General features: G+C 37.0%; 1 protein-coding gene across 2 annotated transcripts in view; it reads left to right on the top strand.

Moving 5' to 3' along the window:
* Positions 1 to 15016, top strand: part of LOC111147825 (pleckstrin homology domain interacting protein) — a 134391-nt gene that overhangs the window by 73555 nt on the left and 45820 nt on the right. For both annotated transcript variants that reach the window (XM_022504077.1, XM_022504076.1), the window contains exons 18-20: positions 3632 to 3769; positions 4444 to 4627; positions 8864 to 8981. In XM_022504077.1, coding sequence (XP_022359785.1) covers positions 3632 to 3769; positions 4444 to 4627; positions 8864 to 8981 — 440 coding nt within the window. The remainder of the gene's footprint in view (positions 1 to 3631; positions 3770 to 4443; positions 4628 to 8863; positions 8982 to 15016) is intronic.

Below are 15016 nucleotides of genomic sequence, written 5' to 3'. Positions count from 1 at the left end.
AGAGCAGAGAGCCCGATGCAGGGCTTGATCCCAGGACTCCGAGATCATGACCTGAGCCGAAGGCAGCGGCTTAACCCACTGAGCCACCCAGGCGCCCCTCTTTGTTATATTTTAGACTAGTATAATTTATGAAGGCACCTGGGTGGCTCAGTCAGTTAAGTGTCCGATTCTTGGTTTCAGCACAGGGTCACGATCTTACTATTGTGGGATCAAGCCCTGAGTCTGGCTTCACACTCGGTGCCAAGTCTGCTTCAGAATTCTTTCTCCCTCTCCCTCTGTCCATCCCTGCTTGTGCTCTCATTCTCTTTCTCTCAAATAAGTGAATAAATCTTTTTAAAAAGAAAAATTTAAGAAAATATTTTAAGTTCTGAACTCTGACATAATGGACAAAATTTCTAAGTAGACGTAAAAGACACATAAGGGATGTAATATTTAACAAGTAACCTTTATATAACGAATTTAGATTCTGTAAGCTGTGGAGAGAAACCAGTCTTATTGCATTCCAGAGGGCCCATCTCTTATTTTCCTTTAAGGATTGGGCATGAAATTGTAATGAAGATGAACATATTGGATAGGAAGGGCTGCTCTTGAAGGTGGTCATGCCCACTCAGGATGGAAGGTGAGGGGAAGCATTAGAAGAATAGATTCTGCTGCTACTTGCAGAGAGTAGTACAGTTCAGCCGACCTGAAAGTCTGCAGTATATGAAATTAAAATACCTTACACATGGACACAGCATGAACTCAAGGAATCTAAGAAGCAGGTTGTATTCAAGAAATCTAGGCAGGGGGGTGCCTGGGTGGCTCAGTGGGTTAAGCCTCTGCCTTCAGCTCAGGTCATGATCCCAGGGTCCTGGGATTGAGCCCCACATCGGGCTCTCCACTCAGCGGGGAGCCTGCTTCCCCCTCTCTCTCTGCCTGCTGCTCTGCCTACTTGTGATCTCTCTTTTTCTCTCTCTCTCTCTGTCAAATAAATAAATGAAATTTTTTTTTTAAAAAAGGAAATCTAGGCAGGTATTCAGAGTAGAGAAGTCTCAATTAATAGAGAAGTCTTGATCATAGGACTGAAATTAAGATAAATGTCTTTAGTCTCTTGGAGGGGAAATGGAATCAGATCTTGCCCAGGTTTCAGAATAGGTTTCAGGCACAGGGAAATAAGGAAAGGATTCGTTTATTAAAATATCAGTGCTATTTAATTATTGTGGCTATTACTTTTTCCTCCATTTAACCCATTTGTATACGACTTTCGTAAATAATCTCATTTAATTCGTATGGTATCCTTATTCTAAAAGTTGAGAAAATGAAAATTTAACGACATATCTCTTGTTTAAGTTAAAGTATATGAAATCACAGGGACTCAAATGCAGCTCTGACTCTTATTCCATTGTTTGTTCTTCCATACTAAGCTGCCCTTACTGTAAGAAAGTGTAGATACTAGTTATTAGTATAGGACCACAAGAGAACCCTTAGCAATAATTGTGGCTTCAAAGTGAGTCAGAGAATTTGTAAGTGTTCTAGGTCACAGAATTTAGGGTAAAACATCATTTCTTTCATTATTTTTGACTTAGCCAAGTACAATATAGAACAGAAGAAAAACACTTGTTGAAAAAATCTTTAGCATTATTTGTAACTTTTTCTATTTGTAAATCTAGATCTATAGATGATGGGTATTATAATGATAAGTCGGCTTGAATGCAGTTCTGTTATATTTTTACATTTGTATTTGAGTAATACACTTTATGCCTCTTCAGTTACAACTTGAGTTATATCACATTACTTCTTGATGTTCAGATATGAGATGTTTTCCCAGCAGCATAACAGGAAAGCATCCACAGGCATTTTAACTTTTACCTCTGCTTTTACCACTTTCTAGCTTTGTGACTTTGGACAACTTAACCCATTGAATTTTAGTTTTCTCTTATAAAATGAAATAACATTATGTGCTTAGTACATGTAATTTTCCCTTTCCTTACATTTTCTTCACTACTAATTCTTCATTTCAGAATGTTCTTTGTATCTTCTCTCGCAGCCCACTCTAAAAGTCTGGTTTGATGAAACCATTTCTTTATTTCTTATATATCCACTTACCTGCTATTAATTGCTCCTTTCTCTCATGGCAGTGCTTTCCTGTCTCATACACATTTTTTTTAATTCATTCAGCAGGATTGAACATTTTTATATGCCCGCCATTGTGTCAGATTTAGAATTAAAATATTAAATAGGCAATCCATCCTTTTGCAGAATTGACTAGCAGGCTTCCTTTTTATATTGGGCTGAGTACTAAGACATATATGTTGTTTGAGGAAATGAAAGAGAATAGCAACTAAGTTTTTCAGGGGTAGTCTAGAAAGATTTCACAGAGCAAATATCAGAGAGATACCATGTTAGTTGGTGCTTGAAGGATGTTAGTGTTTATTACATTTATACTTCAGTTGGGAGTATTGTGGTTAAAAGCTCCAAAAGCATAAAGGTGTTTATCCTGTTAGGAGAGCAGAAGAGTCAAGTAGTCCCATATGACTGGTACAGGTGAAAGTTGATGCTGGAAAATTAGGGTGGGTTAAAACACACCAAGTTGGGGCGCCTGGGTGGCTCAGTGGGTTAAGCCTCTGCCTTCGGCTCAGGTCATGATCTCAGGGTCCTGGGATCGAGCCCCACATCGGGCTCTCTGCTCAGCGGGGTGTCTGCTTCCTCCTCTCTCTCTGTCTGCCTCTCTGCCTACTTGTGATCTATGTCCGTCAGATAAATAAATAAAATCTTAAAACAAAACAAAACACCAAGTTACTCCCTACCTCAGAGGCTTTGTTCCAACTCTTGGATTTTATCCGGAGTGTTCTTTTTCTTGCTCCTCACATGGATGACTAATTTTTCTTTTTCTTCCAGTCTTAATTCAAATGCTGCCTTCTTAAAAGGGGCTTCTTTGACTTTTCTGACTCACCATAAGCAGTTCCCATCTCTTCTCCCCATTTTCTTTCTGTTATCATCTTTAACATTCTTCATAGTCTGCATTTATATAGGGTTTATTGTTCAGTTTTCCCATTAGAATGTTAGCTGCCTGATTAAACATCATCATCAGAGTCAAGGACCTTGATATCCTATTCACCACTGCATCCTTACTTCCCTGGTATATAGCTCCTAACACATAATAGACACTCAAGAATTTACTGAATAAATGAAGCAGTAAAGGTTTTTGTTTTGTTTTGTTTTGTTTTTTTTGAGAAAGTGGGTAATCAGATTTGCCTTTTTTAAAAGTAGCTGGTCTAAGAGAAATCCCACTTTTTGCCATGTATTAGATATATGACATTGAGTAGTTATTTTGGTTTTCTCTTCTGTAAGTAGAGTTAATAATATGTATCTAATTTATTACTGTGGGGTTAATATGAGTGCCTGAATCATAAACACTTGGTAAACCTTATCACCCTTGTCATTGTTTGTAATATATTGAGTTAGCATATTCCTGGTTGTGTGTGTATGTTTATTTTACTGCCATGATTTCAGGTTAATCATTTTAGATATTTCTAGAGCTTGTGCTCAAGCAAGATTTATGTTTAATTCTGGACTCAAAGTGATCTTAATTAGTAAAATGGTTTGACTAGTTGCCTAAAGTGTCCTTAGCATTTTGTGTGGTATTATATAGGACTGAACCAAGTTTTAAGTCAGCAAGCAAACCAGGAGATCAGCCCATTGGACAGCATGATTCAAAGACTACAACAGGAGCAAGACCTGAGACGTTCTAGTGAAGCTGGTATCAGTAATACCAGCCGTTTAAGTAGAGGTAAGCAGTGATTGTTTTAAGTGAAATATTTAAAAAATTGTAATAGTTTAAACTCTGAACAGTAAAGAAGTGATTAAACAAATTATGACACATCCATAAAATGAAACATTAGGCTGCCAGAATGATCGTTTTTAAAAATATATAATGCCTAAGAGAATGTTCATAATACAAGGTTTCAAACTGTAGATAATGAGTCTTTAAATATGTATATTCTTCCAGATTTCCAAGTACAAACATACAGAACCTAAAAAAATCTTGAATTAAAAAAAAAAATTATTTTTAATTAATGTGTGGAAATACACTCCACAGTCTCAAATATCTCACTGTCCTTATTGTCACTTATTATTTTCAGAGAAAAGTTAAAGGAAATTTATGAAGCATAAGTATGCTTGGGTTTTCTGTTTTCACTTCTTATATAGTTTTCCCAAAATACAAAGCATTTTTTAAAAATTAATGATTTTACATGTCAATTCCGTCAACAGTTATGATTCATTAGCTTATCAAATTAACTGAATAGCCATGTTTTGTTTTCATTAAATTTTTGCCTATGGTTTGGTTCCCGATTTGGTAATTACTTGCCATAATATGAAGTTTCATGTATAAGATAATACAGATTTTGTTTTCCATTAAGCTAATGTTTCTAAATAAACTCAGTCTATTAATTTTTCACTTAGGCTCTGTAAGTTCTACCTCAGAGGTTCATTCACCACCAAATGTAGGACTGAGGCGTAGTGGACAAATTGAAGGTGTACGGCAAATGCACAGCAATGCACCAAGAAGTGAAATAGCCACAGAGCGGGATCTGGTAGCTTGGAGTCGAAGGGTGGTGGTACCTGAGCTATCAGCTGGTGTAGCCAGGTAAGGGGAGTTGTGAAGTTTTATGTACCACCGTTGTTTATGTTTGTTTTGAATTATAGCCTTCAAAGTACCTTTTCAAGTTTGTAATTTATTTTAAATTTATTTGAAGAGGTAGTATTTTAAACTAGTCATGACTCTGGAAGAAAATGAAGTTTCAGTCATGTCCTTTTCTAGAATAATTGATGTAAAAGATATGGCAGGGGCTGTGTTATGGTGAGTAGCATGTTTTAATCTTAGTTTGTCTTGTTTAACTACATTGTAAAACAAATTTCATGAAGTTTGTTAAACTCTTTTAGAGATTTTACTAAGGATTTTTCTAGTTCTTTAACTTAAAAAGTAGTAATTGTATAATTTAAAAACACTTTGAACATGACTGTTTATGTAGGCTAGGCTTTTTGATTGGACAATACTTCAAATTTGTGTTAGGATTTAAGATTAATTATACAAATAATGTATAAATTTGAACAATTGCTCTATGTGATAATAGGTATACCCAGATGTCCTTAATAAAAAAATTAACTCATATTTTTAGTTAGATTTTTTTTTTAAGATTTTATTTATTTATTTATTTATTTATTTATTTGAGAGAGAGTATGAGAGGGGAGAGGGTCAGAGGGAGAAGCAGACTCCCTGCAGAGCAGGGAGCCCCTTGCGGGACTCGATCCTGGGACTCCAGGATCATGACCTGAGCCGAAGGCAGTTGCCCAACCAACTGAGCCACCCAGGCGCCCTTTAGTTAGATTTTTGTCTATTTTTTTAATTTTAATGTTAAGATTTAAAGGGGGTTCAATAAGTAACATCCATCTTAACAGTAGTTCTAAAGGAAGTGAACATACAAAAGAATGAGATATGAAGCCAGAATGGTACTTTCTGTTATTGATAGAACTGTGAAGGATGTGGCTTTTATCCACATGAAAGTGTGTTCCTAGTCTGGAACCCCAAACAGGTAACACTAGATCATGTGGGGTTTGGGTCTTTAAAATGCAGTAAAAAATGTATACATTGCAAATAAGGGCATAGTACTGGGCCATATTAAGCTGGTTTTTCTTCCAGAGCACATCAGTTAATTAGTTCACTTCTTCCTCTGGAAGAGAATGAGTAGAAGAGAGGCCAGGAGTGGGTTGCTAGTTGATAATGAAGGTCCCCATACATGGAAGGAAATAGGAGGAGGGAGGAAGATTTGTATCTTTCCATATGTTCTTTACCTTTTCATTGAGCTTAACCATTGAGCCAATGGTCAGGCAGGGCTACGACCATGACTTCAAAGGATATTTGACCACCCTGGAGCTTTGCCCCCAGTACGTAGTAGTCTTAACTTTGAGAATCTTCCTGGGCTATGCCCCACTTCTAGGTGGTTTACAGTTTGCCACTAGAAGGCTCTTATGTGGGTCAGACCTATTATATTAATTAAAATTAAATCCAGGGGTGCCTGGGTGGCTCAGTGGGTTAAAGCCTCTCCTTTTGGCTCAGGTCGTGATCCCGGGGTCCTGGGATCAAACCCCACATCAGGCTCTCTGCTCAGTGGGGAGCCTGCTTCCTTCTCTCTCTCTGCCTGCCTCTCTGCCTACTTCTGATCTCTGTCTGTCAAATAAATAAAATCTTAAAAAAAAAATTAAATCCAGTCACATTGATGGGATTCTAACAAAGGGCCATTATCTATAATATATAAAGAAGTCCCTGAAACTCAACAGGAGGAGTGTCTGGGTGGCTCAGTCAGTTAAGCATCTGCTTGCAGCTCAGGTCATGATCCTGGACTCAAGCCTCCTCATCAGGCTCCCCACTCATCAGGGAGCCTGCTTCACCCTCTCCATCTGCCTGCCGCTCCCGTCACTTGTGCTCTTTCTGTCTGTCTCAGATAAATAAGTAAAATCTAAAAAAAAAAAAGGAAAAAAACTCATTGGTAAATTTAAAAATCCAGTCAGAAAATGAGCAAAAAGACACAGACATGTCATCAAAGAGGATATGCAGATGGGAATTAAGTACATGAAAAGATACTTGACATCATGTCATTATTGAGATACAAATTAAAACTGCCATGGAAATAATCTCTATATACCTATTAGAATGACCAAAATGGGGATGCCTGAGCGGCTCAGTTGGTTAAGCTGCTGCCTTCAGCTCAGGTCATGATCCCGGGGTCCTGGGATCGAGTCCCACATCCAGCTTCTTGCTCGGTGGGGAGTCTGCTTCTCCCTCTGCCTCTGCCTGCCACTCTGCCTGCTTATTCTCTCTCTCTCTCTCTCTCTCTCTCTCTCTGACAAATAAATAAATACAATCTTTAAGAAAACGGGTGGGGAGGGCGCCTGGGTGGCTCAGAGGGTTAGGCCTCTGCTTCATGTCAGGTCATGATCTCAGGGCCCTGGGATCAAGCCTCACATTGGGCTCTCTGCTCAGCAGGAAGCCTGCTTCTCCCACTCTCTGCCTACTTGTGATTTCTGTCAAATAAATAAATAAAATCTTTAAAAAAAAAAAGAAAAGAATGACCAAAATATAGTGCCATCACCCAGTACTAAGGAGGGTGTAGAGAAACTGCATCACTATTCATTACTGGTGGAAATGTAAAATAATTGTGGCCACTCTGGAAAACAGGCACTTTCTTAAAAACTTAAATGTGTAACTACTATATTATCCAGTGATTGCACTCTTGATCATTTATCCCAAAGAAATGATAACTACGTTCACACAAAAACCTGTATATAAGTGTATGGCAGCTTTATTTGTAATAGCCAATAACTAGAAACTACCCAGATATCCTTAATGAGTACATGGTTAAACAGATTTAGCTATATCCACACCATGGAATACTACTCTGCAATAAAAAGGAAACAGCCTATTGATAAAATAGATTGAGTGAATCTTGAGGAAATTACGCTGAGTGAGAAACCAGTCTCAAAGGTTTACATATTTTAAGGACTATTCTTAAAATACCTATAAGAGGTAGAGAACAGATTAGTAATTGTTAGACCTTGTGGAGAGGAAGGGTTGAGCGGGGAGAGAGAAAATTGGGATTATAATTATGAAAAGTACACCATAAGGGATCATTTTGGTGATGGAAATATTCTGTATCTTACCTGGGATAATGGATACACAAACCTGCACATTGATAAACTTGAATAGAACTAAATACACATACACACATGAGTAGAAGTAAAACTGGGTTCTGAATAGTACTGGTGCGTTGTATCAATGTCAACATTCAGATTGTGATACTGTACTATAGTTTTACAAGATGCTACTATTCGGGAAAACTGGGTAAAGGAGACAAGGAATTTCTGTATTATTTCTTAAAACTGTGGATCTACAGTTATTCCAATAAAAAGTTTAATTAAAAAAGAAAAAATTAAGGTGAAACAAAAAATTAAATCAAGGCCATTCTTTTCACAAGATTTAAATTTACTCAGTTTCCATTGAGGAGTATTACCAGCTGTGTGAGAGATCTGCAGTTAAGTGAAATGACATTAATATACTCTAGTAATAAAATATTAACATTGTAGTGTTCTACACTACAATGTTAGGAAAGGAATATTAACTCCTTTCCAACTGAAATCGCCAGGGAAAAATTAAAGTTCAAAGATTAAATACCCCTGCAGGTCAAAACTTTAAAGTTATATGGAATTAAAGTAAAAAATAAAATTCTCTTGCCCTTTTAAGTTTGGGTTCCATGAAATTAAAGTTCACAATTAATGGTCCTCAACTATTTCTGTTTTAAACAGAAATAGTTGAAAAACTGGAGGTTTTTCAGTAGCTGAAGCCAGACCTGCTTTTCATTGGAGAGAATATAGTTCTTTCAAGGCTTTAGAAGTTATAATTCAGCCTCAAGGTTCTCTGTGCGTTTTGTTAAGATTCTAGCTATCTGTGTGGCATAAGAGATTTATCACAGCCCACACTGACATAATTTTTTAAAAAAGTAAATCTAATTTCTAACCCTTAGAGAGTTACCTTAGGACTAACCATGTTCCCAGTACTGAATACTTGATTTGCCACAGACCATAATCAGAAGCAGTAGTATCAAATTCAGATAGATAGTTTCTCTCCAATATTCCAGTCATTTAATGCCGTTATGTCCAGAGTTAACAATCTATGCATTGAAACTCAGAAATGTTTATCACATGCCTCCGTCCAATAAGAAAACATCAGTAGTAGCATTCCCTCTCTGACATCAAACATGCCTTTCAGAGTGAAATCAGTTGTAAAAAAAGTCTAGATTAACATGTATGGCTTTTAATTCTCTTTCAGTAGGCAAGAAGAATGGAGAACTGCAAAGGGAGAAGAGGAAATAAAAACTTACAGATCAGAAGAGAAAAGAAAACACCTTACTGTTCCAAAAGAAAATAAAATACCCACTGTCGCAAAGGTAAATAGTAGTTACTTTTATACTTAATACTATACCTCATAAGTATAGTAACCACTTTAAGGCCCTTTTGTAATTAAAGATGTTAACATCATAAAAAGAATAATTAATGCGATAAAGTTGGTATAGTTAATTCTTGATTATCTTTTTACGTTGTCTGTTACCACTTTAAATTTTTTATTTTACTGCCTTCTAGTATACCTTTTCCCCAAATGCCAATTGTTACATGCCCATTAAATCTAATAAATTATAAGCCTAAACAAGATCTTTTATGCCGCTTCCAGTCAGCGAACGGGAGAAGAATTAGGCACAAACAAGTCAGCTGCAAGGGATTGGGAGCAGGGGACAACAGTCGAAAAGACTGCTGCCCCGAGCAACTCCACAGTCTCGCTTTTGTTAGATAGAAACAGTAACCAATGGAAGAGTCGATGGTCAAACGTTAGTCACATGCCTTATAGTTAAAGAAGAAGGAGGGCAGAGTATGTCTGTACAAGTAGTATAAAGTTTATAGTTGAACAAGCACATTCAAAGGACTTATCTAAATAGCCACAGGTGCTCTCAGGGGTTGGGGGGATAACGGAAAAATGAAGCAGGCAGCCTTCCGCCCTGAGCGGGCCAGGCGTTCCCAGCTGCTCGGCTTCCATGAAGCAGGTGGTGTTCCGCCTTGAGCAAGCCGGGCATCCCCAGCTGCTCAGCTTCAAGGCCATATATCGTCCTCTCCCCCAGAGGCCTGTTGCAGTATCTGTTTTTCTTAAGGCTGTATCTAAATGTGCTTGGTAACTAGTAAAATTTCCCAGGGGTTATATTTTAAGTAATACATTGTTCTGAAGGGCAGTTGGACTTTTATTTTTTAGTTCTGCCATTGGTTGCATACTCTAAAACAGTTACTTGGTTTTGTTTTTTGTCCTTTTTCTTTTTTACTATTTTACACGTTAATATAGGTAAGGCAGCTATGCTACTATAAATAATAGTTCTTATTTTCCCCATTAAAAGAAGTTGTTTCTATTAGTTTGCCTTGTTGGTTTCTCTGTCATCCTACTTTGGAGAAACTTTTGGATTTCATTTGGTTTATGCCCTAATCTGGGAAGGATGTGTATTTATCTCCTTGAGTGTCAAGGAATCATACTTACCAACTCCCATTCTTCTTCTTTCTCAAACCACCTTAGTTTGAAAGCTTCAGAATTGAGGTAAACTATAGAGCATCTTCATTTACCAGTCACCCTCTAAGCACCTGTCTAAACAAAAAAATAACTGGTCTCTTTAACCCTGCTTTGTTCTCCTTTCTCTTTCTATTTGAGTTCCTTAAACCTGTATATGAGTGTCCTTTTCTAGAGCTTTTTTATTTTGTGACTTTTCTTTTTAAAGGACTCAAATAGTCCTTTGCTATCTTATATTTTTCTTTTTTTTCTCTTTTTTTTAATTTAATTTTTTTTTTCAGCATAACAGTATTCCTTGTTTTTTGCACCACACCCAGTGCTCCATGCAATCCGTGCCCTCTCCAATACCCACCACCTGGATCCCCCAACCTCCCACCCCCCGCCGCTTCAAACCCCTCAGATTGTTTTTCAGAGTCCATAGTCTCTCATGGTTCACCTCCCCTTCCAGTTTCCCTCAACTCCCTTCTCCTCTCTAACTCCCCTTATATTTTTCTTTATTAAGGGTATCATACCCTGGGATCAGTAGGACCCCACAAAGGTTCCCATTAGTACAATCTGAGGTAATCCTTTGTTTTCTGGGGCGTTTTTTGTTGTTGCTGGTTGGTTGGTTCGTTGGGGTTTTTTTCATGGTGACTGAGAAGCATACCCTTTTTTGGATCCTTTGCTCAGAATCCAAGGATGTGGGGGATATAAACTCTTATAGTGATGGTGAGAGTTTGTACTGCTACCACTTTTTTGGATGGAACATGGTAATATCTATTAAAATTAAAAGAATATGCTTTCTTTTAATCCAATAATGGTAATTTTCTTCAAAGTGTTTTTTTATAGGAAAGTACTGATGTGAATGTATGTGTGTGTGTATATATATATATATATGTATATATATGTAAATATATATATATATATGTCTGTACATTCAGATATTTATAGTTCCTCTGGTAGCAACAACTAAAATGACTTCAGTGACCATTGGTGGAAGAGAGTTAGACTGTCATGGTATCTGTTACCTAAGGGATATAATGCAGCCTTTTTAACAAAACCAGTTAGAACTCCATTGCCTTAGGGAAATGTTCGTGATACATTTTTAAGTGAAAAAAACAAGTAGAACAGTAATGTTTATGACCTTATTTTTTTTTCAAGTTTTATGAAAATAAAGAAAGGTTTGAAAACAAACCTATGGGTATACAAATCATGAAATGGCCATCTTTCATCCCGGAGTTGCAGTGTTTTTTTCTTCTAATAATAAAGATACTGTGCAGGTGGGAAGTATAAATTAATACAAAAACTGTTTAGAAAACAGTTATAATAATAGTAGTTATACGATTTTTGGTAGCAGGTTTGGTCCCCAAATTACAGTGGTTTAAATAAATGTGTATAATATTTCTCTCTGATGTGTATAATATTTATCTCAGTTGGTCCAGACCCAGTATGATGATGGGGGTGTTGAGAACTGAAGCTCTTTTCATTTTTCTGATTCTCTTGGGTGTGAATTTGAATTTCTGCCTCAAGATATCAGCTTTCTCATTTAAGGTTAAAGGATGGAGGATCAAGTCAATAAGGAGAGTGCAGAGGGCGCACATACGCCCTATTCAGGGATATTCTTTGAAGTTGCTCTGCAACATTGTGCCAAAAAGCCCATTGCCCAGAATTTTAGTCATATGAAATTCTGACAAAGAAAATTTTTGTGTTTGTGCAAAAAGAAGAGAACAGCTGTTGGTTGACAGCCAGTTTTCCCTTCTACTGTATCATTTATGAAAGCATTAAAATCATGAATGTTCTTTAACATGGAATTTATCCTCAAGAAATATGAAATGGAGGAGAAAGCTTTACAAAATGGAACAAATCGCAATTTTTAATTAATGCATTTGAACTGTAGGTAAATATATTTATGTTAAATGAAAAAGCAGGTATTGTACGTTACATTCTTCACATATTACTCAAAGTTTAACAGTGTTTCCTTTTTATACCTTTACATAGATCCCAAAGTTTCTACAAATTAGAAAGTCCTTTAGTAATTCTTTTACAGAAAATCCAGGTGGAGTCAATCTTATATCCTTGTATGTGAAAATGTTTTTTATTTTACTTGGCTATTACGAGCAGCTGTTTAGACAAGAGTAGGGCTGAAGTGAGGGTAGGGTTGTAGTACAAGACTGGTTCCACAACCATAGAAGGAACTGGAGAGTGGAGATGGATGTAGGAACAGGGAATGGTTGAACCCAGATTGCAGTATTATATAGGTCTTGAAGTACACACCCAGAATCTTTTTTAGGAGTACAAAGCAAGACTTAGATTTTTGCTCTTTTCACTCTCCTCCTCAGTGCAATATTAGCACCCCAACACACTTGTGAAGCCAAACCATGATAGGAGGAATAAAACCACACTGTAGATGGACTTAGATGACTTACATAGGGAAGCTAATGGGATACACATTACAGATATTTGGAATAGCATATTCTTAGACCGAGGAGGGGATATTGGAAATGTAAGGAAAAGTAGTTCTGTAGAGGATACTATTAGATATAGTGGGATGAAACACATCATTATTGAAATAGAGAAGAACTCAGTGGATGACTTGACTGGAAGAATGTAAGACCCTAAAAAATGAGTTAGTAAGCTGGAAAGTCAAATTGAAGAACTCTCCCAGAATGTATCAACAAGGGATGAAATGATTTAAAGATATTATATGGGAAGTGTAAAAAGCAACATATGTTTTTATGTAATATGTATGTGGATATATGTAGAGAGAGCATACAAGATTAGAGGAAGGAAAGGGATGAAAAAATAATGAACGAGAATTTCTATTTCTCCACATGTAATATAAAATCTTTAGAAAGCTGAAAAATTTTCTGAAAATTAACTTTTAACTGGTGTGCCAGAGTATAAATAAGAAAAAACATCGTGTGTCAAACAGGATAAATAAGGCAAAAATAATATAGAATTTAAAAATGTAAAACCTCAACACATTATAATATTTGAGAACAAAACAATATGCTGAAAGTTTGTGGAGAGAAAAAAAATCACCTGCAAATGAATATGAACTTGACTAATGTTAGACTTCTTATTGCTGTTAACAAAATGAATTCCATTGAGTACCCCACAGCCAGAAAGAGAGATATAAAGAAATCTTTAAGGAATGAGCACCAATATTTAAAAAAATTGGCTATAATCTCCACACAGTTTATGGTTGGAATGATAAATGCTAGAAGCAAGTGCTAATGTGCATTGGTTCAAGGGATAGAAAGTCTACCTGTGAAGATGAAAATGCCAGTGGAACCATGCTGCTTATAGTTCTGGATATCTTGCTACCAGCTCATCCATCTGACAGATGCTTGTGCCTGTTTCTCCATGACATCCACAAAATCGGGTGGTATTGGTGCTGTCCCTATGGGCCAAGTGGAGACGGGTATTCTCAAAACCTGTGATGATGGTCACGTTCGCTTCAATCACCATTACAGTTGTAGCAAGTTTGTTGAAAGGTGTACACCATGAAACTTTGAGTAAAGCTCTTCCTGGAGCTAATGTGGCTTTCATGTCAAGAACATGTTTATAAAAGATGCTTGTCATGGCAGTATGGCTGCTGACAGCAAAAATAACCCACCAGTGGAAGCAGCTGGCTTCACAGATCAGGTTTTTATCTTGAGTCGCCGGGCCAAATCAGTGCTGGCTATACACCTGTGCTGAATTGTCATGCAGCTTCACACTGCTTGAAAGTTTGCTGAGCCAAAGGAGATTGATTGCTGTTCTGGGAGGAAGCTGAATGGCCCTGAATTCTTGAAATCTGTTGATGCTGCCATAGTTGATACAGTTCTTGGCAGGCCCATGTATGTTGAGAGGTTCTCTATCGTCCTTGGGGTCATTTGGCTCTTCGTGATGTAAGACAGTTATCATGGGTGTAAACAAAGCAGTGAACAAGAAGGCTGCTGGAGCTGGCAAGGTCACCAGGTCTGCCCAGAAAGCTCAAAACTAAGTGAATATTACCCATAATACCTGCCACCCTGTCTTAATCAGTGGTAGAAGAGTGATCTCAGAACTATTTGTCTCAATTTGCCATTTAAGTTTAATATTAAGAAACCGTTTAGTGATAATGATGCATCATAAAACCTTGAAGAAAAGAACCTTCTGTGGATCATTTGGTTTGTGTGAGTGTGCAGCAATTTTTAGGTAATTAGTTTTTAAATCAGTATTTTTTAGGGGTCCCTAAGTGGCGCAATCAGGTGTCTGACTCTTATTTTTTGGCTCAGGTCATGATCTCAGTGATGAGATTGAGCCCCAGGTTGGGCTCTGCGCTCATCTCAGTCTGTTTGAGAGCCTCTTTCTCTCCCTCTCCCTCTTGTGCTCTCCTTCTCAAATAAATAAATAAATCCTTAAAATAATTAAGTAAATCAATCAATCAGTACTTTTTAATGGAAACAACTTGGCCAGAAATCTGTCATAGAATTTTGAGACCCATTAAAACAAAGTTTAATGAGAAGGGGGGAAAAAGGCTATAGCTATAGTTATATTATACTTATAGATATCCAGTTTTATATATATATATGTATATACATATATATATATAAAATATATATGTAGTGATAGATATCCGAAGTTATTTTCTGTCACTTTAAAGATTTTCTTATTGTATATTTTGTATTTATGATATATTGTATATATAAATCTGATGTCTTTTTTTGCAAGTTATCTTTATTCTTTTTTTTTTTTTTTTAAAGATTTTATTTATTTATTTGACAGAGAGATCACAAGCAGGCAGAGAGGCAGGCAGAGAGAGAGGAGGAAGCAGGCTCCCCTAGAGAGCAGAGAGCCCGATGCGGGGCTCGATCCCAGGACTCTGAGATCATGACCTGCCTTCGGCTCAGGTCATGATCTCAGAGTCCTGGGATC

The sequence above is a fragment of the Enhydra lutris genome, unplaced genomic scaffold (assembly GCF_002288905.1).
Source record: "Enhydra lutris kenyoni isolate GAN:26980312 unplaced genomic scaffold, ASM228890v2 scaffoldscaffold17, whole genome shotgun sequence".
NCBI classification, from domain to species: Eukaryota; Metazoa; Chordata; class Mammalia; order Carnivora; family Mustelidae; genus Enhydra; species Enhydra lutris.
Note: the sequence above shows the minus strand (reverse complement) of the source record. Positions and strands in the feature narration are given on the sequence as shown.